The following is a 25,162-nucleotide window of genomic DNA, read 5'->3' as shown; positions in this document are numbered from 1 at the left end:
CCACACATCACACACACAGCTCTACTCCATCTATCCTGATCCCCCACACATCACACACACAGCTCTACGCCATCCATCCTGATCCCCACACATCACACACACAGCTCTACGCCATCCATCCTGATCCCCACACATCACACACACAGCTCTACTCCATCCATCCTGATCCCCCACACATCACACACGCACAGCTCTACTCCATCCATCCTGATCCCCACACATCACACACACAGCTCTACTCCATCCATCCTGATCCCCCACACATCACACACATAGCTCTACTCCATCCATCCTGATCCCCCCCCCCCACGCACATCACACACAGCTCTACTCCATCCATCCTGATCCCCCCCCCCACGCACATCACACACACAGCTCTACTCCATCTATCCTGATCCCCACACATCACACACACAGCTCTACTCCATCCATCCTGATCCCCACACATCACACACACAGCTCTACTCCATCCATCCTGATCCCCCCCCACATCACACACACAGCTCTACTCCATCCATCCTGATCCCCACACATCACACACACAGCTCTACTCCATCCATCCTGATCCCCACACATCACACACAGCTCTACTCCATCCATCCTGATCCCCCACACATCACACACAGCTCTACTCCATCCATCCTGATCCCCCACACATCACACACACAGCTCTACTCCATCTATCCTGATCCCCACACATCACACACACAGCTCTACTCCATCCATCCTGATCCCCACACATCACACACACAGCTCTACTCCATCCATCCTGATCCCCACACATCACACAGACAGCTCTACTCCATCCATCCTGATCCCCCACACATCACACACAGCTCCTCCAGCAGGGATCACAACCGACACCCAGATCACTGTATCCACTGATTCCGCCCCCCATGTAATCCCTATCTCCTCCCACACAGGTGACTGATCACATGACAGTGACATCATCACAGGTCCCGTAAGTACAAGGCTGCTGTCCAGGTCTCTGAATCTGTGTGTCCCCCTTATGTCAGGTCTGTGGGGGAGGGGAGTGGAATATTAACCCCTTTAGGACTGCTGGAGAAAGGGGAGAATTAACTCCTTCACGACTGCTGGGGGGAGGATTAACCCCTTCTAGACTGGCAGAGTTTGGGCCTAAGACCCCTAGTAGCCCAGTAATCTGTCCTTTAGTCTCTGTTAGTCGGGGGCTTAGAGAGAGGGACAATCCTATTACACAGGGACAGACCCCACTGCAGGAGACACCAACCCCTTCCTGCAGAAGCTCAGGAGGCTGAATAGCCACAACGACTATCGTCCCGTGTAAAAGGGCCTAAAGAGTCACACCAGCAGCGGCTGAAACCGTGCATCTCAGGGTGCGCTTTACACGGCAATGCTGAGCGGTTGTGATTAACCCCATAACAACGCGGCCCTTTGCTTTTTTCTTCTATTTTAGTTCTTCCTCCCCATTTAAAAAAAAACAAACGTATCCCCCCCAAGTCCACGGTTTCGGGGTTTTTGTGGCACAAGCTGTATTTTACAATGATACTATATAATTTAATAAGTGGAGTTTATAATATAAAGGGTAAACGGCTCCAATGAGCGGCGCAGCTTAGCGGAGCTGTTTGAGGCAGGTGTTGGCTGTAAGAAACAGCCGGCACCCGCATTGTATGGAGCGAGAACTACCCACGATCCCCCTCCATACACACCCGATCCTGCTGGACATAACTGTATTCCCTGTAGTGTTAAGGGGTTAAAAACCGCATCACATCTATTAATGCTGCCTGTCCACGGCCGCCACGGAACTTCGCTAACGATATTCCACCGTGGCGGAGAAGGTCTCTGTGATGAGCCTATATTAATGATAGGCTCACCGCAGAGAATCGCAGCCTCCCGCAGTTTTAGTCCCGCTATGACTCTCCGCTCGTGTCCAGTAAGCTGCGCTTTCTATCCGTGCAATTTATCGCCGCGGATCTCACATTGACACCTCGCCTGCGGACAGCCAGCCTAAGGTGACCAGATTTTCCTAGGGTCAAAGCGGGACTGAGGGGTGTGACCAGGGGGCGGGGCTTATCAGGACGCAGCATTTAACCTCCGTCTCTATAGAAAGTATAGGGCTGTTTCAAAAAAAGACAGGAAGCGAATTCAACAGTATTTCTGCATCCAAAAGACAGTCAAAATTTGTGACACTCCCCTCACCTTCTCCGAAGGCATCCCACTGTCTGCGCTCTCCGGATCCCAGCAGTCTGTAGTGGCCTCACCTGACCAGCAGCGCTGAAACAGAAGCCGGAGAGTGCTGACTGCGGGAAACCTACAGAGAAGGTAAGGGCGAGCGCTGCATAGTATGAAATCAGCTGTGGGTACATGGCTGATTTTTCAGTCAAAATCATCACCAATGGTTCAAATTTTGACAGTTTTTTGGATATGGAAATGCTGCGGAATTTGCAGCTGAAATTTATGTGGACATTCTGCAGTATTTCCGCCACGTATAAACATACTCTAAGTCAGCTTAAGGTATGCTGCCACACACATAGTGGCCTCAGTAGAAATAGTGACCCCAATATCGGCCCCAGTAGTAATACTGTGTTTCCTGAAAATAAGACCCTGTCATATTATTTTTGCCCCAAAAGGGGCACTAGGTCTTATTTTCAGGGAATGTCTTATACTTACCTGGTAGACTCGCTTCAAGTCCCTCCTGCTGCCCTCCAGAGCTCCGTCTTGCTTCTTGCAGTCCACGGCCACTCATAGAAGTTCATTTCCTGGTTACGGGATTGATAAATCCCGCCTCCAGGAAGCAATGACTCAGATAGGTTCTCTAGTGCTGCTTAGCCAATCAATGCAGTGAACGATGAACCAATGGGATGGCTATGATTGGTTCATTGAGTACTGCAATGATTGGTTCTTCGACTGTTGCTCAGACAATCACAGCCATTGCATTGTGGAGGCAGGATTTATGAATTGGCTGAGCTGCAGCACTGATTGGCCAATTCATAAATCCTCCCAAACTGCCTCGAGGCTGAATGGGAATTAATTTTCTTGGGGAAACTTCAATATTGATTTAGTAAATGACCCCAAACACTGATGGAAACCATAATTGCAAAAAAAAAGATGTGCCTGTTGACTCCAAAGATCAGTAGCATAGTCAGATAGAGAGCCAGAAGTCAGCAATGAGAAGTTTCTGTTTGCAGCACAAAGGGATAAGGTGGGTAGCGTAGTCAGAGAGGAAGCAAGAAGTTAGTATCTGGAGGTCTTACAGGAATAGCGGAGAAGCCGGCAAACAGTGCAGTGAAGCAGATTTATGACGTGATGGTGCAGTGGCAGGTCCAGGCTTTTATAGCAAGTGCAATCAAGACATAGGCGGGGTCAGGACCAGAAGGAGCTAAATAACCGGGATTATGGAACAAGGCTGATAGTAATGCAAGAGTACTGTCCACAGCATGGATGGCTCAGTAGTGAGAGCCACTGACCGGAGAGCAGGAGATCCCTGGTTCAATTCCCAACAGTGGGCTGCTCCTTCGAGGATACCCTATGTACATCCCCGGGCCTGGTTTCCTGTGATAACTTTTGTGAAATTCCCCTGAGAGCCTTGGAGCATGTATGTTTTCTTTTGGCTCCCACAAGTTTTCCTCTGGCCTATATTACTGCAAATGCACTGCAGGTACTGCAGTTTAAATAAAATAAATACAAAATCTAGTTATTTGTATACAATGTACTCATCGGGTGGAAGGCTGAGTCAACCTTGAGCAGGCTACCTGAACTAGACGGGGATTAAACTTGCAACCTTCAGGTCATGAGCGAGAGCTTACACTCTGCACCACAGAAGGCTCAGTTTTCCTCAGTATATTCGGAAGTTCAAGATCTTTTCAACAATGTACTCATCGTGCACCTAAACCTTCACAGGAGAAGGAGGCAGTTGCTGTCTACCTGTGAAGGTATTCTCTCGGAGTGGCTTCAGTAGGAATTCATGAAAAACTGTGTGAATCTTTAGGCTCCCTGGGAGCTTAAAGCTGAAAGCCACTTGGCAAACCTTGGCTGAAATTAGATAAGGTCCAATAAACGTTTTCCCAAGTTTTGGAGAAGGTACATAGGTTTTCACATTTCTGGTAGAATTCCATACCTTACTTTCCAACCTGGAAAGGAGGAGCCGCTTGATGATGTCGGTCTGCCACTTCTTTGCAGGGCTCCTGGACCTTTTTAAAAACTTTGAGTCGACCAGCCTTGGGAGCATATAGTTGGTGTTCTCACCTCCAAAGTCTATCCTTGAAAGACAGCTTCACATCCTTAGAGGGACAACTCAGGAAGTGGTCATTTTTGTATCCTCCCTTAGGCTTTGTTAGAAGGTCTTCAGAGTGCAGGATACCCCAAAAAATGTTGGGGGACAAGAATTGTGTAGACTGTATTAGACCGCTCTTCAGGCTCCGAAAATATCCTGGACAATGCATCTGCCTTGCCATCTCTGGAACCGGGACAGTAGGACACAATGAAATTTTAGCCTGGAGAAGAACATCTTGCTTGTCTTGCAGATAACCTCTTGGCTGTACGGAGAAATTATAAATTTTTATGCTCAGTAAGAACCGTCACTAGGTGATGGGCTCTTTTCAAGAGGTGCCTCCATTCAGTGAAAGCCACCTTTATGGCCAGAAGTTCCTTGCTTCCAGCATCATTGTTTTTTCTCTGTGGGTGATAAGGTGTAGGAAAAACATGCATGAAGATATAGTTGCAGCCTATTGCCAACTCGTTGTGATAGAATAGCTCCCACTCCGGAGTTGGAGGTGTCTACTTCCTCTACAAAAGGCAATTCTGGTCTTGGACAGATCAGTCTTGGTGCTGAAGTAAAAAGAGTCTTTAGTTTCTCCAAAGCTACTTGCACCTCCGGGGACCAGGAAAACGTGTGCTTTCTTTGTGAGAAAGGTGATGGGAGAGATGACTTTTGAGAAATCCTTGATAACTCTTCTTTAGAAGTTCACGAAATCGATCAGGCGCTGTACTTCCTTCAGATTTCTTGGAATGGGCCAATCCAGGATGGCTTTAATCTTGTTGGGGTCCATGCTTTAGCAATCTGGGGAGATAATGTATCCCAGGAATTGCATTTGGGTCTGTTCAAACTCGGACTTCTCTAGTTTGAAGTAGAGGTTATTCAGTTGGAGTCCTTCCAAGACCACGTGAACATGCCTGTGATGTTCCTTTAAATTGTCAGAGAAGATGAGGATATTGTCGAGATATGCCACTGTGAATTGTTTCAACAGGTTTCGAAATACGTCATTGATAAAGTGCTGGAAGGTAGCAGAGGCATTGCAGAGCCTGAACGGCATCACTACAGATTCAAAGTGTCCATATCTCGCTCTGAAAGCAGTCTTCCATTCATCTCCAGGGCGGATCCATATTAGATTATATGCTTCTCTAAGGTCTAGTTTAGTAAAGACTTTTGCTGCCTGATGCCTCTCTAGCAGTTCTGGGATTAATGGGAGAGGATAGTGATTATTATTAGTAATCTTGCTTAGTTCCCAGTGAATGCATAGTCGAAAAGTAGTGTCTTTCTTTTCAACTAAGGAAATAGGTTCTCCCGCCGGGACGGAGTAAGGCTAGATGAAGCCTTTCTTTAGATCTTCATCCAAATATTCCTGAAGGGGTTTTAACTCTGGTTCCGCAAGGTTGTAGATACGCCCAAATGGAATAGAAGATCCATGGAGCAGCTCAGTAGGACAGTCATATGGCCGATGAGGTGGCAGGTGGTCAGCTTTCTTCTTGCTGCAGACATCCCTGATCATATGGTATTGAACTGGTAATTTCTCAAAGTCTTCTTGACCATCCTCCAGGTCTTGCACTGGTTTAGGGGTTGGATGGTGCTATCTGGCAGTTGTCTTTACAGTATTCTGAAGGGAAGGCAATAGTCCTTGATTCCTAGTTGATAGATTATGTGTACAAGGGGATCCAGAGAATCACTGGAACTTTAAGGAATGAGATGACCTAGAAGGTGATCGTTTCTTGATGGTCAGGTGTCATACAGAGCTCCAATTCAATTATCTCCTGCGTGACGGGTCCCGAGGACAAGGTTGACCCATCCACAGTTTCCATATCAATTGGTATGGGCTTTAGCCTGGTTACAATGTTTTTGTCACAAGTTAAGTCCATGAAGTTTCCTTCCGATCCTGAATCCAACATTGCTGAGCACTGCGTCTTCTGATTACCCGGTAAAATCTCTATTGGGAGGACCAAATGGTGGAGCAGGGGAAGGGTTTTCAAACTGTCTTGAACAGCCTACTGGTGCAAAGTTATATTTGGTGGCATCCCCTTGTTTCGAAACGGTTGGATTGGTTGTGGTCTTGACATTGGCTAAGCCAAGAGTCCTTTGGAACTTGTTTTGACAGATTACTGTATATTGTCCTCAGCTTCCAAAATAAAGCGTCGCGGCTTGTCTGTTGCAACAACGTCGTGGTATGGTGGCTTCAACACAGAAAAAGATCTGTTGCCTTGTTAAGCAGGTGAATGGGTAATGCACCATGTGCAGAGTCTGCTGGTGCTGTTTGCCTTTGCTGCATGGTTGCATGCTAGATTAGTTATGCCTGGGAGTAGAGTGGAGGTGTGGTTTTCTATTCACTCTGCCAGTTTTCTAGGTGCAGAGGGGCTACATATTCTCACCCCTCCTGGTGAGCAGTGCTGCTTCCATAGTGGATAACTTGGAGTTTAAAGCTCTGCTGTGCTGGATGTTTTTCTACTTGCAGATAAGTTGCTGCAGGTTCTTTTTCAGTGGTATTGTTACTTTTCATTTCTGTTTTTGCGCGTTGGTTCATCTCTCCAGGGGTTCCTATAGGGACAATCAGGGCCCAGAAAGAAGACCGTGGGGCATATGTGCTGTCTTGCACAACAAAAAGTTTGGTAGCTCCACAGCTGTTCCTTGGAGGAGGTCCGTGCTTGAGTGTTGTGTTCACCTGGAAGAATTTGTCCTTGCAAAATATATGACATCACTATGTGGGCCTTCTTTTGTTTTCAGTGACACCCGTGTGCTACAGTAGACCCCTACACCACTGTATACTATTTTGAGCAATTTGTTGGAGGAGCACCATGTTCCCCAATTGTGTGGCTGCTTTCCCATGCAGTGTGGGGACCACTGGCTGCATTAGAGATATTTTGGAGGGCAAATAAGTTAATCCAATTTTTAATCCCATTAACTTTAATGGGAGTTGGAATTGACTGTCCTGAGTGACAATGATTTTCGTTAAATCAGCCAAATGTCAAAATGAACTGAGTATTCCAGTAATCGCTAGAAACTATCGGTGATACTTTGAGAGAGGTGACTGATATGTGTTACCTGTTTTCCTACCAGGGGCTAATATTATTCAGCGTTTAGGGAATTTTATATCTAATGTGATTTTCCGCCCTCGCCCAAACATCTGACAGGCATACATACAATTGTGGCTAGAATCTGGCTAGAATCTTCTGTGCGAACAGGCAAGCGACTTCACATCCACCTTCAATGCAGTAGGCTCCGCACGCATATCCTGCAGGTCAGTGCAGCGGTCTTCAGCTTCCATGGGATATGGGCGCAGAAGACCACCAGAGCGCCTCTACTAAGGGGGTGTCCAATAAACATAAATGCAATTAAAAATCTTAAATCTAAAAAATGAAAAAATTTCTAATTTACTTATTATAGAAATATTGCAGAGTTCTTGAGGTCAGTAATTCCCTGCAGTCCGTGTGTCCAAACCCGGAGTCCAGTGTGTGCAATCTTCATCCCGCTGCTCTCCCCTCCAGTCTGCACTGTTGGCCGCACTCTTTTCTCACCCGAGCGGCGCTTTCCAAACTTTGGTGCTTGCTTGTACAACAGATATCATCCGTTTGCTCCCAAGATGCTCGGCACCTTCCATAAATGTCTGTGGGTTTCATTGTCATCAATGGAGCCCATATAATATAACATGAAGCTGAGTGTGCGCAGTGAAATGTCTTCCCTGAGATGCGCTCTTACTGCGCATGCTCGGCACGTCTATAGACTTCTATGGGCCCACTGACCTTGTGCCGGCTGCCATATTCCAGTACATACAAAAAGAGAGAATCCAACATCTACACCCCAATATCTCCTCATAGCCCAAAGAGCGAGGAGAAGCGCATCCACTGCGTGACGACATCTTTATTTCACCCTCAGAACATTCAGCTCAACAACAACATTTCTCAAGCAAATCGAAATGGATTTGTTGGGAAGGTTCTGTTGTATGGAAACCCTGCGAGCGGCAAAATAATGGCTGCCGCCACCATGGGGCGGTTCAGTTATGATTCCCCATCATGACAATTATTGGGCCATGACTTCTTTTTACCTTTTGGCAATAAAGCTGCAGCCAGATCATATCTTCTAACATGTGCAAAGGAATAGAAAAGAAACCCTTGCAGCATGCATAGCATGACATGGCAAATTATTTTAGGCCACGCTCTTTGTATCCACTCACAGTATTAGTGCCCCTCAGTGACCCCCTCACAGTATTAGTGCCCCTCAGTGACCCCCTCACAGTATTAGTGCCCCTCAGTGACCCCCTCACAGTATTAGTGCCCCTCAGTGACCCCCTCACAGTATTAGTGCCCCTCAGTGACCCCCTCACAGTATTAGTGACCCCCTCACAGTATTAGTGCCCGTCAGTGACCCCCTCATAGTATTAGTACCCCTCAGTGACCCCCTAAGAGTATTAATACACCTCAGTGACTCTCGCACAGTATTAGTGCCCCTCAGTGACTCCCTCATAGTATTAGTGCCCCTCAGTGACTCCCTCATAGTATTAGTGCCCCTCAGTGACCCCCTCACAGTATTAGTGCCCCTCAGTGATCACCTCACAGTATTAGTACCCCTCAGTGGCCACCTAATAGTATTAGTACTCCTCAGTGACTCCCTTACAGTATTAGTGCCCCTCAGAGACCGCCTCACAGTATCAGTGCCCCTCAGTGACTCCCTCATAGTATCAATGCCCCTCAGTGACTCCCTCACAGAATTAGTCCTCTTCAGTGACTCCCTCACAGTATTAGTCCTCTTCAGTGACTCCCTCACAGTATGAGTGCTCCTCAGTGACTCCCTCATAGTATTAGTGCCCCTCAGTGACTCCCTCACAGTATTAGTGCCCCTCAGTGACTCCCTCACAGTATTAGTGCCCCTCAGTGACCCCATCACAGTATTAGTGCCCCTCAGTGACCCCCTCACAGTCTTAGTGCCCCTCAGTGACCCCCTCACAGTATTAGTGCCCCTCAGTGATCCCCTCACAATATTAGTACTCCTCAGTGACCCCCCTAATAGTATTAGTACTCCTCAGTGACTCCCTCACAGTATTAGTGCCCCTCAGTGACTCCCTCATAGTATTAGTGCCCCTCAGTGACTCCCTCACAGTATTAGTGCCCCTCAGTGACCCCCTCACAGGATTAGTGCCCCTCAGTGACTCCCTCATAGCAATAGTGCCCCTCAGTAAATCTCTCCCAGTATAAGTGCCCCCCAGTGAGCCCCTCACAATATTAGTGTTCCTCAGTCACCCCCTCACAGCATTAGTGCCCCTCAGTGACTCCCTCATAGTATTAGTGCCCCTCAGTGACCCCCTCATAGTATTAGTGCCCCTCAGTAACCCCCTAATAGTATTAGTGCCCCTCAGTGACCCCTCACAGTATCAGTGCCCCACAGTGACCCCATCACAGCTATAGTGCCCCTCAGTGACTCCCTCATAGTATTAGTGCCCCTCAGTGACCCCCTCATAGTATTAGTGCCCCTCAGTGACCCCCTCACAGTATCAGTGCCCCACAGTGACTCCCTCACAGTATTAGTGCCCCTCAGTGACTCCCTCACAGTATTAGTGCCCCTCAGTGACTCCCTCAAAGTATTAGTGCCCCTTAGCGACCCCCTCACAGTATTAGTGCCCCTCAGTGACTCCCTCACAGTATTAGTGCCCCTCAGTGACTCCCTCACAGTATTAGTGCCCCTCAGTGACTCCCTCACAGTATTAGTGCCCCTCAGTGACTCCCTCACAGTATTAGTGCCCCTCAGTGACTCCTTCACAATATTAGTACCCTCAGTGACCCCCTCACAGTATTAGTGCCCCTCAGTGACTCCCTCACAGTATTAGTGCCACTCAGTGACTCCCTCACAGTACTAGTTCCCTCAGTGACTCCCTCACAGTATTAGTGACGCTCAGTGACTCCCTTACAGTATTAGTGCCCCTCAGTGACCCCCCCACAGTATTAGTGCCCCTCAGTGACCCCCTCACAGTATTAGTGCCCCTCAGTGACCCCCTCACAGTATTAGTGCTCCTCAGTGACCCCCTCACAGTATTAGTGCCCCTCAGTGATCCCCTCACAGTATTAGTGCCCGTCAGTGACCCCCTCATAGTATTAGTACCCCTCAGTGACCCCCTCATAGTATTAGTACACCTCAGTGACTCTCGCACAGTATTAGTGCCCCTCAGTGACTCTCTCATAGTATTAGTGCCCCTCAGTGACTCCCTCATAGTATTAGTGCCCCTCAGTGACCCCCTCACAGTATTAGTGCCCCTCAGTGATCCCCTCACAGTATTAGCACCCCTCCGGGACCCCCTAATAGTATTAGTACTCCTCAGTGACTCCCTTACAGTATTAGTGCCCCTCAGAGACCGCCTCACAGTATTAGTGCCCCTCAGTGACTCCCTCATAGTATCAGTGCCCTCAGTGACTCCCTCACAGTTTTTAGTGCCCCTCAGTGACTCCCTCACAGTATTAGTGCCCCTTAGCGACCCCCTCACAGTAATAGTGCCCCTCAGTGACTCCCTCACACTATTAGTGCCCCTCAGTGACTCCCTCACAGTATTAGTGCCCCTCAGTGACTCCCTCACAGTATTAGTGCCCCTTAGCGACCCCCTCACAGTATTAGTGCCCCTCAGTGACTCCCTCACAATATTAGTACCCTCAGTGACCCCCTCACAGTATTAGTGCCCCTCAGTGACTCCCTCACAGTATTAATGCCACTCAGTGACTCCCTCACAGTATTAGTGCCCTCAGTGACTCACTCACAGTATTAGTGACGCTCAGTGACTCCCTCACAGTATAAGTGCCCCTCAGTGAATCCCTCACAGTATTAGTGCCACTCAGTGACTCCCTCACAGTATTAGTGCCCTCAGTGACTCCCTTACAGTATTATTCCCCCATTAGTGACCCCCCCACAGTATTAGTGCCCCTCAGTGACCCCCTCACAGTATTAGTGCCCCTCAGTGACCCCCTCACAGTATTAGTGCCCCTCAGTGACCCCCTCACAGTATTAGTGCCCCTCAGTGACCCCCTCACAGTATTGGTGACCCTCAGTGACCCCCTCACAGTATTAGTGCCCGTCAGTGACCCCCTCATAGTATTAGTACCCCTCAGTGACCCCCTAAGAGTATTAGTACACTTCAGTGACTCTCGCACAGTATTAGTGCCCCTCAGTGACTTTCTCATAGTATTAGTGCCCCTCAGTGACTCCCTCATAGTATTAGTGCCCGTCAGTGACCCCCTCACAGTATTAGTGCCCCTCAGTGATCCCCTCACAGTATTAGTACCCCTCAGGGACCCTCTAATAGTATTAGTACTCCTCAGTGACTCCCTTACATTATTAGTGCCCCTCAGAGACCGCCTCACAGTATTAGTGCCCCTCAGTGACTCCCTCATAGTATCAGTGCTCCTCAGTGACTCCCTCACAGTATTAGTGCTCTTCAGTGACTCCCTCACAGTATTAGTGCAACTCAGTGACTCCATCACAGTATTAGTGCCCTCAGTGACTCCCTTACAGTATTAGTGACCCTCAGTGACTCCCTCACAGTAGTAGTGCCCCTCAGTGACTCCCTCATAGTATCAGTGCCCCTCAGTGACTCCCTCACAGTATTAGTGCTCCTCAGTGACTCCCTCACAGTATTAGTGCCCCTCAGTGACTCCCTCACAGTATTTGTGCCCCTCAGTGACCCCCTCACAGTATTAGTGCCCCTTAGTGTCTCCCTCATAGTATTAGTGCCCCTCAGTGACCCCCTCACAGTATTAGTGCCCCTCAGTGATCCCCTCACAATATTAGTACTCCTCAGTGACCCCCTAACAGTATTAGTACCCCTCAGTGGCTCCCTCACAGTATTAGTGCCCCTCAGTGACCCCTTCAAAGTATAAGTGCCCCTCAGTAAATCTCTCACAGTATAAGTGCCCCTCAGTGACCCCCTAATAGTATTAGTACTCCTCACTGACTCCCTCACAGTATTAGTGCCCCTCAGTGACTCCCTCATAGTATCAGTGCCCCTCAGTGACCCCCTCACAGTATTAGTGCCCCTCAGTAAATCTCTCACAATATAAGTGCCCCTCAGTGACTCCCTCACAGTATTAGTGCCCCTCAGTGACCCCCTCACAATATTAGTGTTCCTCAGTCACCCCCTCACAGCATTAGTGCCCCTTAGTGACTCCCTCATAGTATTAGTGGCCCTCAGTGACCCCCTCATAGTATTAGTGCCCCTCAGTGACCCCCTCACAGTATCAGTGCCCCACAGTGACTTTCTCACAGTATCAGTGCCACTCAGTGAGTCCCTCACAGTATTTGTGCCCCTCAGTGACTCCCTCACAGTATTAGTGCCCCTCAGTGACTCCCTCACAGTATTAGTGCCCCTCAGTGATTCCCTCACAGTATTAGTGACCCTCAGTGACTCCCTCACAGTATTAGTGCCACTCAGTGACTCCCTCACAGTATTAGTGCCACTCAGTGACTCCCTCACAGTATTAGTGCCCTCAGTGACTCCCTCACCGTATTAGTGACGCTCAGTGACTCGCTCACAGTATAAGTGCACCTCAGTGACTCCCTCACAGTATTAGTGCCACTCAGTGACTCCCTCACAGTATTAGTGCCCTCAGTGATTCCCTCACAGTATTAGTGCCACTCAGTGACTCCCTCACAGTATTAGTGCCCTCAGTGACTCCCTCACCGTATTAGTGACGCTCAGTGACTCGCTCACAGTATAAGTGCACCTCAGTGACTCCCTCACAGTATTAGTGCCACTCAGTGACTCCCTCACAGTATTAGTGCCCTCAGTGACTCCCTCACAGCATTAGTGACCCTCAGTGACTCCCTCACAGTATTAGTGCCCCTCAGTGACTTCCTCACAGTATTAATGCCACTCAGCGACCCCCTTACAGTATTAGTGCCCTTCAGTGACTCCTTCATAGTATTAGTACCCCTCAGTGACCCCCTCACAGTATTAGTGCCCCTCAGTGACTCCCTCATAGTATTAGTGCCCCTCAGTGACCCCCTCACAGTATTAGTACCCCTCAGTGACTCCCTCACAGTATTAATACCCCTCAGTGACCCCCTCACAGTATTAGTGCCCCTCAGTGACCCCCTCACAGTATTAGTGCCGCTCAGTGACTCCCTCACAGTATTAGTGCCCCTCAGTGAGCCCCTCACAGTATTAGTGCCCCTCAATGAGCCCCTCACAGTATTAGTGCCCCTCAGTGACCCCCTCACAGTATTAGTGCCCCTCAGTGACCCCCTCACAGTATTAGTGCCCCTCAGTGACTCCCTCACAGTATTAGTGCCCCTCAGTGAGCCCCTCACAGTATTAGTGCCCCTTAGTGACCCCCTCACAGTATTAGTACCCCTCAGTGACTCCCTCACAGTATTAGTACCCCTCAGTGACTCCCTCACAGTATTAATGCCCCTCAGTGAGCCCCTCACAGTATTAGTGCCCCTCAGTGACTCCCTCACAGTATTAGTGCCCCTCAGTGACTCCCTCACAGTATTAGTGCCCCTCAGTGACTCCCTCACAGTATTAGTGCCCCTCAGTGAGCCCCTCACAGTATCAGTGCCCCTCAGTGACTCCCTCACAGTATTAGTGCTCCTCAGTGACTCCCTTACAGTATTAGTGCCCCTCAGTGACCCCCTCACAATATTAGTGTTCCTCAGTCACCCCCTCACAGCATTAGTGCCCCGCAGTGACTCCCTCATAGTATTAGTGCCCCTTAGTGACCCCCTCATCGTATTAGTGCCCCTCAGAGACCCCCTCACAGTATCAGTGCCCCACAGTGACTTTCTCACAGTATCAGTGCCACTCAGTGACTCCCTCACAGTATTAGTGCCCCTCAGTGACTCCCTCACAGTATTAGTGCCCCTCAGTGACTCCCTTACAGTATTAATACCCCTCAGTCACCCCCTCACAGCATTAGTGCCCCGCAGTGACTCCCTCATAGTATTAGTGCCCCTTAGTGACCCCCTCATCGTATTAGTGCCCCTCAGAGACCCCCTCACAGTATCAGTGCCCCACAGTGACTTTCTCACAGTATCAGTGCCACTCAGTGACTCCCTCACAGTATTAGTGCCCCTCAGTGACTCCCTCACAGTATTAGTGCCCCTCAGTGACTCCCTTACAGTATTAATACCCCTCAGTGACCCTCTCACAGTATTAGTGCCCCTCAGTGACCCCCTCACAGTATTAGTGCCCCTCAGTGACCCCCTCACAGTATTAGTGCCCCTCAGTGACTCCCTCACAGTATTAGTGCCCCTCAGTGACACCCTCACAGTATAAGTGTCCCTCAATGACTCCCTCACAGTATTAGTGCTCCTCAGTGACCCTCTCAGAGGCTTAATATTTTTCTAAATAATAGATACCAGCTGTAACAGTGATAGTGATTGCAGTGGTTTTAGGATGTTTTCACACGGCTGAGAAAATCGCATGAGATTTGTGCATTGCGAGACGCACAAATCTCGCACGAATGTGAAACCAATTCTTTTGAATGGGGCCATACACATAAGCAATTTTTTGTTCCTGCATCACATTGTGGCGTGGGAAAAATCATGGCATGTCCTATCTTTTGGCATGCCATCACATCGCACTGCCTATTGATTTCAATGGGGTCAGCGGAAACATCGCAGGACATGCTAGGTGCACGCGAGTGCAATGCAAAGTCTGCCTTTAAAAACAATGGGAGACACTCCGCGATATTCTACAGCAACTAACAGCCACAATGGAGAATCGCTACTACCCGGAAGTTATGCAAGGTGGTTTTGAAACAAGAACACCTCACATCCGTTGCAAAATCACATGCTGGCGAGCGTGATATCGACTGTGAAATTAGCTTTAATCCAATGACTACAGTTAGTGTCCTCTTTGGTTGATGTAATTGTTTTATCCTTTTCTCCTCTATCCGGGCCCAGACTTATGATAATTTCTTCCAGCCACAGCTTGTCTCTGCAGAATTTGACACACAGATATCTTTAACGCTTTGCTTTTCCATCACCCACCTTACATTTTCCACACCTCTACACAATCCATAGTGCCCCAGACAGTAATTAGGTGCTATATAGTATTTGTTGTCCTCCACACAGTAATCGTGTCCTGATTTATGCCTCCATCAGTAATATCACGCTTATAGCCCATCAGCAATAATGCTCCAACAAATAATAACGCTGTCTTTATTGCCCACATAAGTAATAATGCCCCTCTCTGCCTTTATAGTTAATAATCCCATCCTTTCTGCTCCCATAGGCAATACCACCTTTACTAGAACCATCATTAATATTGCTGCCTTCTCTACCTCCATAAACAGTAAAGCTCTTTTAGGGTCCGTTTTGTTGGTGGAAGAAAATGGCACACTTGCCTGCTTTACTCCCCAATCCATTCTAGACTGCTCTTCTTCCTTTCGGGTAGTGCGGGTAGATGCTGTCGCATGACTGCTGTGGCCAATTCCTGGTCTCAGAGTCTGAGATCCGAGAGTGTCCAGCGCTGGTCATGTGTAACAGTATGTAGAAATACCCATAGGTAGGAAGGAGCAGTCTGGGGCGGCTTGGGGAAGAAATGGATGAGTATGTAGATTTCGTTGTTGTTGTTGTTGGGGGGGGGGGGGGGTCTACCAACAGAAAAGGGCTTAACAGCTGCTCATCGATTCTAGCAAACTGGTGAGAACCAGTGTTGGGGGCCTTCCTCAGTCCATCAGAGTTGGGGACTCGCCTGAAAAGCCGAGATCATAGGGACATAAACCAGTGCTCTAATTGTTCTAACGATAATACGGACCTGGTTGTGAAGGTGAAATACAGAGGTGATTACACGGGGGATGGGCTGTCTCTATATTAATATCTACTAAATTGTTTCCCCTTATTTTCTTTATTTTACATTTTCTCATCTTCTTTTGACTCAGGTCCCCAAAATACAGGAACCTCTGTTATTTTCTATGTAAAAGAATTATCCCGATTGGCCCATCAAGGATGGAGAATGACAGAGATAGCATGGTGGAGAGTGTATTAAATTTCACCCTGGAGATAATCTTCCATCTTACTGGGGAGGTGAGACATTCCAATGATGTCACATTAAATCATTCTTATCTGTGGTTATAACACATGATGTCACTGAGGAGGGGAGAGAGTCTGATGATATCACATTACATCATTCTTATCTGTGGTTATAACACATGATGTCACTGGGGAGGGGAGAGATTCTGAAGATGTCACATTACATCATTGTATAGAAAGGGAGCAGCCCTAGTGTATACCTGGCTAAATAAGCATAATTTCTAAAAAAAAAAATTGTCAATGGCAAAAAAATAGTCTGATAGTTATGCCCTCCCAAAGAGAATGATATAAAATTATATACTTTATTGACATATGTGCTCAAACAGACAAAGGCATTTTAAGGCTTCAGTCACACAATCGTATGCGTTTTCAAGCTGGCCACACAAGTCCGAATATCACAATCATGAAGAATAGCCGCGATAAAGTCCCGAGATTAAAGAGGTTGTCCCGCGATAGCAAGTGGGGTTATACACTTCTGTATGGCCATATTAATGCACTTTGTAATATACATCGTGCATTAAATATATGTGCCATACAGAAGTTATTCACTTACCCACTCCGTTGCTGGCGTCCCCGGCGCCATGGTGCCGTCTAATTTCAGCGTCTAATCGCCCGATTAGACACGCTCGTGCAGAAGGGTCTTTTCCCTTCGGCTCGGTCTGGCAGCAGCGGCGTTCTGGCTCCGCCCCCTTCTACGCATCATCACGTAGCTCCGCCCCCTCACGTGTGCCGATTCCAGCCAATCAGGAGGCTGTAATCGGCACACATGACGGGCGGAGCTACGCGATGATGCGTAGAATGGGGCGGAGCCAGAACGCCGCTGCTGCCGGACCGAGCCGAAGGGAAAAGACCCTTCTGCGCAAGCGCGTCTAATCGGGCAATTAGACGCTGAAATTAGACGGCACCATGGCGACGGGGACACCAGCAACGGAGCAGGTAAGTGAATAACTTCTGTATTGCTCATATTTAATGCATGATGTATACTACAAAGTGCATTAATATGGCCATACAGAAGTGTATAACCCCACTTGCTATCGCGGGACAACCCCTTTAATTAGTGCTTTCTTTTCCATTCACGTGAGCGTATTGCTTGAAAAATTTGCTGCAACGCGGAAAATTGGCAGAATGACTTCTATTAGCCTAAATAGCTAAAGTAAAGTCAGTTGTCTTCTTTTCCCGGCATCGGACGCAGGTAAACTCCCTCTTACTCCCTTTTTTTCAGCTCTATGGGAGCCTCCAGCGTTTTTCGTTAAAAGATAGGCCAAGATCTATCTTTTAATGCAGCGTGGAAAACCAGCGACTGAAAATGGTTGGCGATTTGAAGTTTATTGGCACAATTTTTTCACTTGCCAGTAAATTACGCTGTAATACTCTTCCAGTAAACTGATATGCTGATGATGCAACAATCTCAGTTGTGACCGAGGCTACAGATGTGAGAGAGGTCTCTGTCAGACCACAAAGGACGGCCTCAACGCCCAGTTATCTATAATCATTATTTCTATAGTTGAGCCATCCATAAACTAATCTAAAAAACATGTAACACATGCCCTGCCAACATGTATCGCCACATAGGCTTTATCAAGAGAGCTTAGGTTGGCGCGCATCGGCAGAGAAGACACACACACCCTATCTTGTCTCCCTATGTACAGGATTACACAGTAATAAAGAAGACCTCTAGTGATGTCTGCCCGGCCCCTGTGTGTGATGGATGGGGAAGACCCCTGAGACTAATCACGGGGCCTCCACCTCACCCCCTGATACATGAGGACATCAATGTACAGAAGATTCTAGAACTCACCAAGAAGATGATTGAGCTGCTGACTGGAGAGGTGACGCTGCAGGGAATGCTGGGACATTATACAGTAACAGCACTGGAGGAATTCTGTGTGACGACTGTATATTGTGTTGTCAGGTTCCTATAAGGTGTCAGGATGTTGCAGTCTATTTCTCCATGGAGGAGTGGGAGTATTTAGAAGGACACAAGGATCTGTACAAGGAGGCCATGATGGAGGACCACCAGCCACTCCTATCAGCAGGTAATAGACAGGACTAAATACACGGGGACTTTATTATCTGTATGTAAAGAATGACTTCAGTGTCTGTCTGTGTTTCCTCCAGTTCCATCCAGTAAGAGAAGCCCACCAGAGAGATGTCCCCGTCCTCTTCTTCCACAGGACCACCAGGTAGATGGAGATGTCCCTCTGATCTGTAGAAGGATGTGAAGCTCTTGTCTTCAGTCTTATTAGATGTCTTCTACATGATAATTGATGATCATTTCAGGTCATGTAAAACCTTCCACACGACTTCTCCAACCGTCTGCTGACTTTTACAATATTTGTCTCACAGCTTTTGTATCAGGGTGAAGATCTGACCGATATTAATACTACAGAGACAAATATGAGGGGCGATCAGCGGTGTAAAGAGGAGATTCCTACAGGTAACCGCCCAGGTGAGTAGTAACCACTAAATACAGCAGAGAAGAGTCACAGATTCTCTTCGGTCAGCGGCTGCAGATGGTTATGTAGATTTATAAGCTCTGGGATGTGTTAGTTTCTGCTGGATGTTCCCCATTCAGCCAAAGTACAAACTAAATGTGGATGACATGTGATACCGTTATAGGCGATAACACACAATGGGCATCTATAATCTGAGTGTAAAATCCATCTGTAGTGCGGATATATAATATATCTATGTGAACAAGGCCGATTCCTTCATCGTTTGCTGCCAGTACTATTGAGAGAAGAGTATCTCCCCAATTTTAGAACTAAGGAACCATTAGCCCCTATTAGACTCCTAGAATCCAGATTGTGGAGACATAGACCCGGATAACAGAAGATTCCTTGGAGGATGGAAGGTTGGTGCTATGAGTGTCAGGGATGCTTCACTTCAGGAACTGGAAGGAAAAAACCTGGATGCTGGATCATCATTATCATATGACAAATCTCACTGCAAGCAGCAAAGATTAATATCATCTTAGGAAACGTCCACATGAGGGATTGTTTACTGAAGGACACGTTATATTTGGTTGGTACCACTTTTATAATCAAGCAATATTATAAGTGTGTGTGGGGGAATGTCCAAAAGGAAGATAAATTTAGCAGGTGAAGATCAAGTAGTTCTCCTACAGATCTGCTATGATGGGCTGGGCTGCGCCTGTAAGCTGTAATCCCTAAAGAAGAGCCAAACGATGATGATGCTGCAACACTGACCCTAAGAAGTTAATGAATGATGCTGTTTCTCTGACTAGTGAATGGGGGACTAATCCTACCTGCTTTCACCACATGGGTGATGATGTGATTAATTCTTTATGTGCCCATAGCATGCTGCTGTTGCGCCACCACTGGAGATGAACGGTAGGATGGTACTGGTCCCCCTTGTGCCTGCTAGCAGTGATGTGGCTAGATTACCTAACTTGTATTTAGTGTATGAGGGACCACAAAATGGTACATTAGCTGAAATCTGGTATATGCTATGTGGTGTACACTGTGGGTTAAGTGCAATTTTGGTCTTACTGTAGCGGCTGCTGTACTAGGGAAGAGATCCTAAATAGGCATAAAAAGCAAGGTCATGGTAACTGCAGTGATCCAGAACAGACCAAGGAGAGGGTAAAAGATGTTTCCCTCCCCCTTCATTAAAGTTTTTGTGTAAGAACAAGATTGCCCTTGTGTGCCAGGAAAGGGAGTCTCCTGTCTTCATGAATAGAGCAGGGGAGGCAGCTGCAGATGAAATGAGTGAAGTTAATGTCAACCAGCCTATACAAAAATATGCCTCGGCATTCATACACATGTAATATCTGAATAAAAATGCACAACTGTTGTTTATACTACCTACAGGAAAATGCAAGGTTCTTAGCTCATATTTTTATCAAAGCATGCCATATCTGCCAAATCCACCATATTCACTTTATTGGTTGGATTCCTAATTCTAATAGATATTTATATTTGGGCCAAAAAAGTCTCCAAATGAATCTTAGATCTATAGTTATTAAGGCGAAACCCCTCACTGACTGACTGACTCACTTGCCACTAATTCTCTAACTTCCTGCTGTCATACAAACTTGAAATTTGGAATGACCATTCTTAAGGTTCTAAATAGGAAAAGTAAAGGAGTCACAACTTGATTTTCCAAGTCTATGTACAAAAGCAAGTGATCCCAATGTTATTTTCATAATCTAATTCTCTAACTTCCTGGTGTCATACAATCATAAAATTTAGCATGACCATTCTTTAGGTCCTAAATATGTAAAGTAAAAGGGCTGCAACTTTAATATTTAATTTTAAGTGCAAAAGTAAGTGACCCCCCTATGTAATGTAACTAATAACACACATCTACACCGCACAAATGTGAAATTTGGCACGACCATTCTTTAGGTTGTAAATAGGAAAAGTAAAAGGGTCGCTGTGGTATAAGGATTTATGCAGTATCAACCAGTTGCCCATCAGCTGCCATTTAAGACACTACGAAAAGTAAAGGAGTCTCAACTTCAATATTCTATTTTAAGCATGAAAAACTGTGTGAAAATCCACCATACATGAGATAATTATTTTCTCAGAAACCATAAAGCCTAGAGAAATCATTTGTATACTCAAGACAATCTTCCTCATAGCTATGTGTATGCTGAGGAGAATCTAACTGACCACTACGTGTATATACTGAGGAGAATCTACCTCACCTCTATGTGTATAAACTGTTGAAGATTTTTTAAAGAAGTACACCTAGATCAGGTAAAATTGTTAAGTATGAGTCACGAGTGACGTAGCCGTTAACCAAAAACTCAGACAAGAGATCTGAATCCAGTTAATGGTAATGAAGTTCTGAATCTCAGTCGCCCAACACCATAATTTTATTAGAAGGAAAGGCGTAACCATCATATATATATGGGCTGGATTATACTAATGTCACTCATGCAAGATATATGGTCATATACATTTTTGGCTACAAAATGATTTTCCCAAGCTAAAATATCATTTTTGGGGTAAACACATTGGAATTTGCAGATGTCGTGTAAACAAAACAATTAAAGGATAACCCCTCCACACTCAGCAATTCTAAGCACATCCTGATACCATTTCTGAGATAAATTGGCAAATAATTGTGTCTCCAACATTCTGGGAAAGTACAAGATTACGAAGTGTTTCATGGTTCATGAACGGGGCATGACAGTCTCTCCAAATGTCTTAAAGGGATCATCAAAATAAACCAATTTCTATGAACCGATCTAAATTGCACTCACAAAACTGAAGAGAATATAACATTCCTCTGTGTATATACTGAAGCGAATCTACCATACCTCTATGTGTATATACTTAGGAGAATCTAATGCTCTTCTATGTGCATATACTGAAAAGAATCTACTTCTACGTATATATACTGAGGAGAATATAACTGACCTCCGGGTGTATATACTGAGGAGAATATAACTGACCTCTGTGCATATATTTAAAAGCTGTAAAGTACATAAGGAAGCGGCTATGGACTGCAGGGATGGAGCATGCCTTTAAGGCTAAGAAATGGCTGCAATCTCCAGTCTGTAGGTAAATTTGAATAAAAAGGGGTTTACCTTTAAAGGCAAAAATTGAGGAGAGTGCAAGGGGTGGCACATCCTGCAGAGGCACATCGGTACATGCAGTCTGAAGAGAATCTAATGCTCCTTTTGTGTATACATATTTTATTCCTCAGTTCCCTTGAATTAACCACAACTTCATAAAATTTTCTGTGTAAACAATAGGTAAACACCTGTGCCAAATTAACTCATATCAGCTAATGTAAACATATAGCCAGGTATCCTGGTTTCTTCCTCCCCTCTACCCTGCTTTGTGATAAAATGCATGTAGCTCCCATGGAGTATGTGAGACAGACACCATCTAATAGAACTGGCCAACAGGAACCTTTATAGTTCTTCACTGAGCATTTACTAGAAGCATGGTGACCCTGACATATGACCCTATGAAGATGGAGGCTTCACCACAGAAGGGGAAAACACTGAGATAACAGCCTGGTGGAGGAACATCATGATCTACTACTCTTCACTCTGAAGTCTACTGTTAGATTGTGATCTTTTTGCTTATTACTGTCTAGTTGCATTCTTCTATGGGATTAGTAATTTATATAGAAATGTTCTAAAATATCATTATAATTTTTATTTATGTTCTATAATAGTAAAATCTGCTTTATTCTTAGTAGATGATGGTACCGGGAACTCAGAAAGACATCTGATATCTGCAGATTATGAAGCAGATAATAATAAACAAGATACATGTGAAGAACCTGTCATTATCCCAGATATGTCCTCAGCCCTTCACAGCAAAGATCCATCATCTCTTCCTCCTATACAGGTCTCATCTTCTAATCCATCACAGTCTGATAAGCTGAAGAAAAGTTACAGAAGACGAGAACATCAAAGAACTCACAGAGAAGATAAGTCGTATTCATGTACAGAAAGCAGGAAATGTTTTACTTTGAAAACAGATCTTGTTAAACATCAAAAAAGTCACACAGGAGCGAAGCCATTTTCATGTCCAGAATGTGGGAAATGTTTTAGTGATAAAGCAAGTCTTGTTGAACATCAGAGAACTCACAAAGGGAAGAAGCCATTTTCATGTTCAGATTGTGGCAAATGTTTAGCTAGCAGAGCAGGTCTTGCTGCACACGAGAGAACTCACACAGGAGAGAAGCCATTCTCATGTTCAGAATGTGGGAAGTGTTTTACTAGTAAAGTAAATTTTGTTAGTCACCAGAGAAGTCACAAAGGAGAGAAGCCATTCTCATGTTCAGAATGTGGGAAATGTTTTACTAGAAAAGCACATCTTGTTAGACATCAGAAAACTCACACTGGGAAAAAGCCATTTTCATGTTCAGAATGTGGGAAGTGTTTTACTAGAAAAGAAAATCTTGTTGAACATCAGAGAATTCACACAGGGGAGAAGGCATTTTCATGTTCAGATTGTGGCAAATGTTTAGCTAGCAAAGTAAGTCTTGCTGACCATCTGAGAACTCACACAGGGGAAAAACCATTTTCATGTTCAGAATGTGGGAAGTGTTTTACTAGAAAAGCACATCTTGTTGAACATCAGAGAACTCACACTGGGAAAAAGCCATTTTCATGTTTAGAATGTGGGAAGTGTTTTACTAGAAAAGCACAACTTGTTGAACATCAGAGAACTCACACAGGGGAGAAGCCATTTTCATGTTCATATTGTGGCAAATGTTTAGCTAGCAGAGCAGGTCTTGCTGCACATCAGAGAAATCACACAGGAGAGAAGCTATTTTCATGTTCAGAATGTTGGAAATGGTTTTCAAATAAATCAAATCTTGTTGAACATCAAAGAAATCACACTGGGGAGAAGCCATTCTCATGTTCAGAGTGTGGCAAATGTTTAGCTAGCAGAGCAGGTCTTGCTGCACATCAGAGAAGTCACACAGGGGAGAAACCATTCTCATGTTCAGAATGTGGGAAATGGTTTTCAAATAAATCAAATCTTGTTGAACATCAGAGAAACCACACAGGGGAGAAGCCATTTTCATGTTCAGAATGTAGGAAGTGTTTTACTAGCAAAGCAAGTCTTGTTACACATCTGAGAACTCACACAGGGGAGAAGCCATTTTCATGTTCAGAATGTGGGAAATGTTTTACTCAGAAATCAAACCTTATTGGACATCAGAAAATTCACACAGGAGTGAAGCCATTTTCTTGTTCGGATTGTGACAAATGTTTTATTACCAAAGCACAACTTGTTATGCATCAGAGAATTCACACAGAGGAGAAGCCATTTTCATGTTCAGAATGTGGGAAATGTTTTACTCAAAAATCACAAGTTCTTAACCATCTAAAAACTCATACAGAAAAGTAAGTATTTACTTTTTCATGTCAATGATGGGGTGCATTAAAAAGTGCTGTCAAATGCTGTACACTGCGTTCAAAAATGCTACTAGAAATCGTGGTAAAAATGCTGTGATTTTGAGCAGCGTTTTCTGAACACGTGTGAGAGTGGCCATACAACTGAATGAAAAAACTCAGTTTTAAAAGTAATACAGATCACCTGATATGTAAATGTTTCATTAACTCTATCAGTGTCAGATGAAATGAGAGGAGAGGGCAGGAAAAAAAAAAACACCCTCTATAATACCCCTCAGTAAATTTATAATTAACCCCTTAGTGACGGCCCTATCGTAAAGCTACGTCCTGCTGTTGCAGGACGTGTATGGAGGGAGGTAGTGGCGCTATCTCCCTCCATACAGTGCGGTCATGCGGGCAATAGCTGCGCTCGGCCGTTCGGCCGATCGCGGCTATTAACCCTTTAAATGCCGCTGTCAATTCTGACAGCGGCATTTAAATCCCCCGAGCGCTGTTCGGGGGTCCCGCACGGCCCCCCCCGCGGTGAGATCGGGGGAGCCGTGCAGGTGTCATGGCAGCCGGGGGCCTAATCAATGGCCCCAGGGCTGCCTTAGCAGACTGCCTATCAAGCTATCTACACAGGGTGGCTTGAAATACTGCCTGTAAAAAAGCAGTATGACGTAATGCTATAGCATTACGTCATACTGCAGGAGCGATCAAAGCATCACATATTAAAGTCCCCCAGGGGGACTTCAAAGTAATGTAAAAAAAAATAATCAATAAAGTTTTTTTAATTGTTAAAAAAAAAAAAAGTTATAAAAGTTTAAATCACCCCCCTTTTGCCATATCCATTATTAAAAAAATCAAAATCATAAAATAAAAATATGTATTTGATATCGCCGCGTCCGTAAAAGTCCGATCTATCAAAGTAGTGCATTATTTTTCCCGCACGGTGAACGCCATCTGAAAAAAAAAATAACGCCAGAAATACACTTTTTTAGTTACCCTGTCTCCCAGAAAAAACGCAATAAAAAGTGATCAAAAAGTCGTATGTTTTCTAAATTGATACTATT

General features: G+C 45.7%; 1 protein-coding gene across 1 annotated transcript; it reads left to right on the top strand.

Moving 5' to 3' along the window:
- Nucleotides 1-942: 942 nt before the first annotated feature.
- LOC136629137 (oocyte zinc finger protein XlCOF7.1-like) lies at nt 943-24,503 on the top strand. The gene is made up of 7 exons (XM_066605285.1): nt 943-961; nt 16,105-16,249; nt 17,905-18,084; nt 18,168-18,291; nt 18,374-18,438; nt 18,602-18,704; nt 22,439-24,503. Exons 2-7 carry the CDS (start codon nt 16,172-16,174, stop codon nt 24,103-24,105), a joined length of 2,217 nt encoding a protein of 738 aa, XP_066461382.1. The 5' UTR covers nt 943-961; nt 16,105-16,171; the 3' UTR covers nt 24,106-24,503.
- The last annotated feature ends 659 nt before the right edge of the window (nt 24,504-25,162 follow it).

Source organism: Eleutherodactylus coqui, chromosome 5, assembly GCF_035609145.1.
Source record: "Eleutherodactylus coqui strain aEleCoq1 chromosome 5, aEleCoq1.hap1, whole genome shotgun sequence".
In the NCBI taxonomy this organism is placed as follows: domain Eukaryota; kingdom Metazoa; phylum Chordata; class Amphibia; order Anura; family Eleutherodactylidae; genus Eleutherodactylus; species Eleutherodactylus coqui.
The sequence above is the reverse complement of the archived record's forward strand: the minus strand, read 5'-3'. Positions and strand labels throughout refer to the sequence as shown.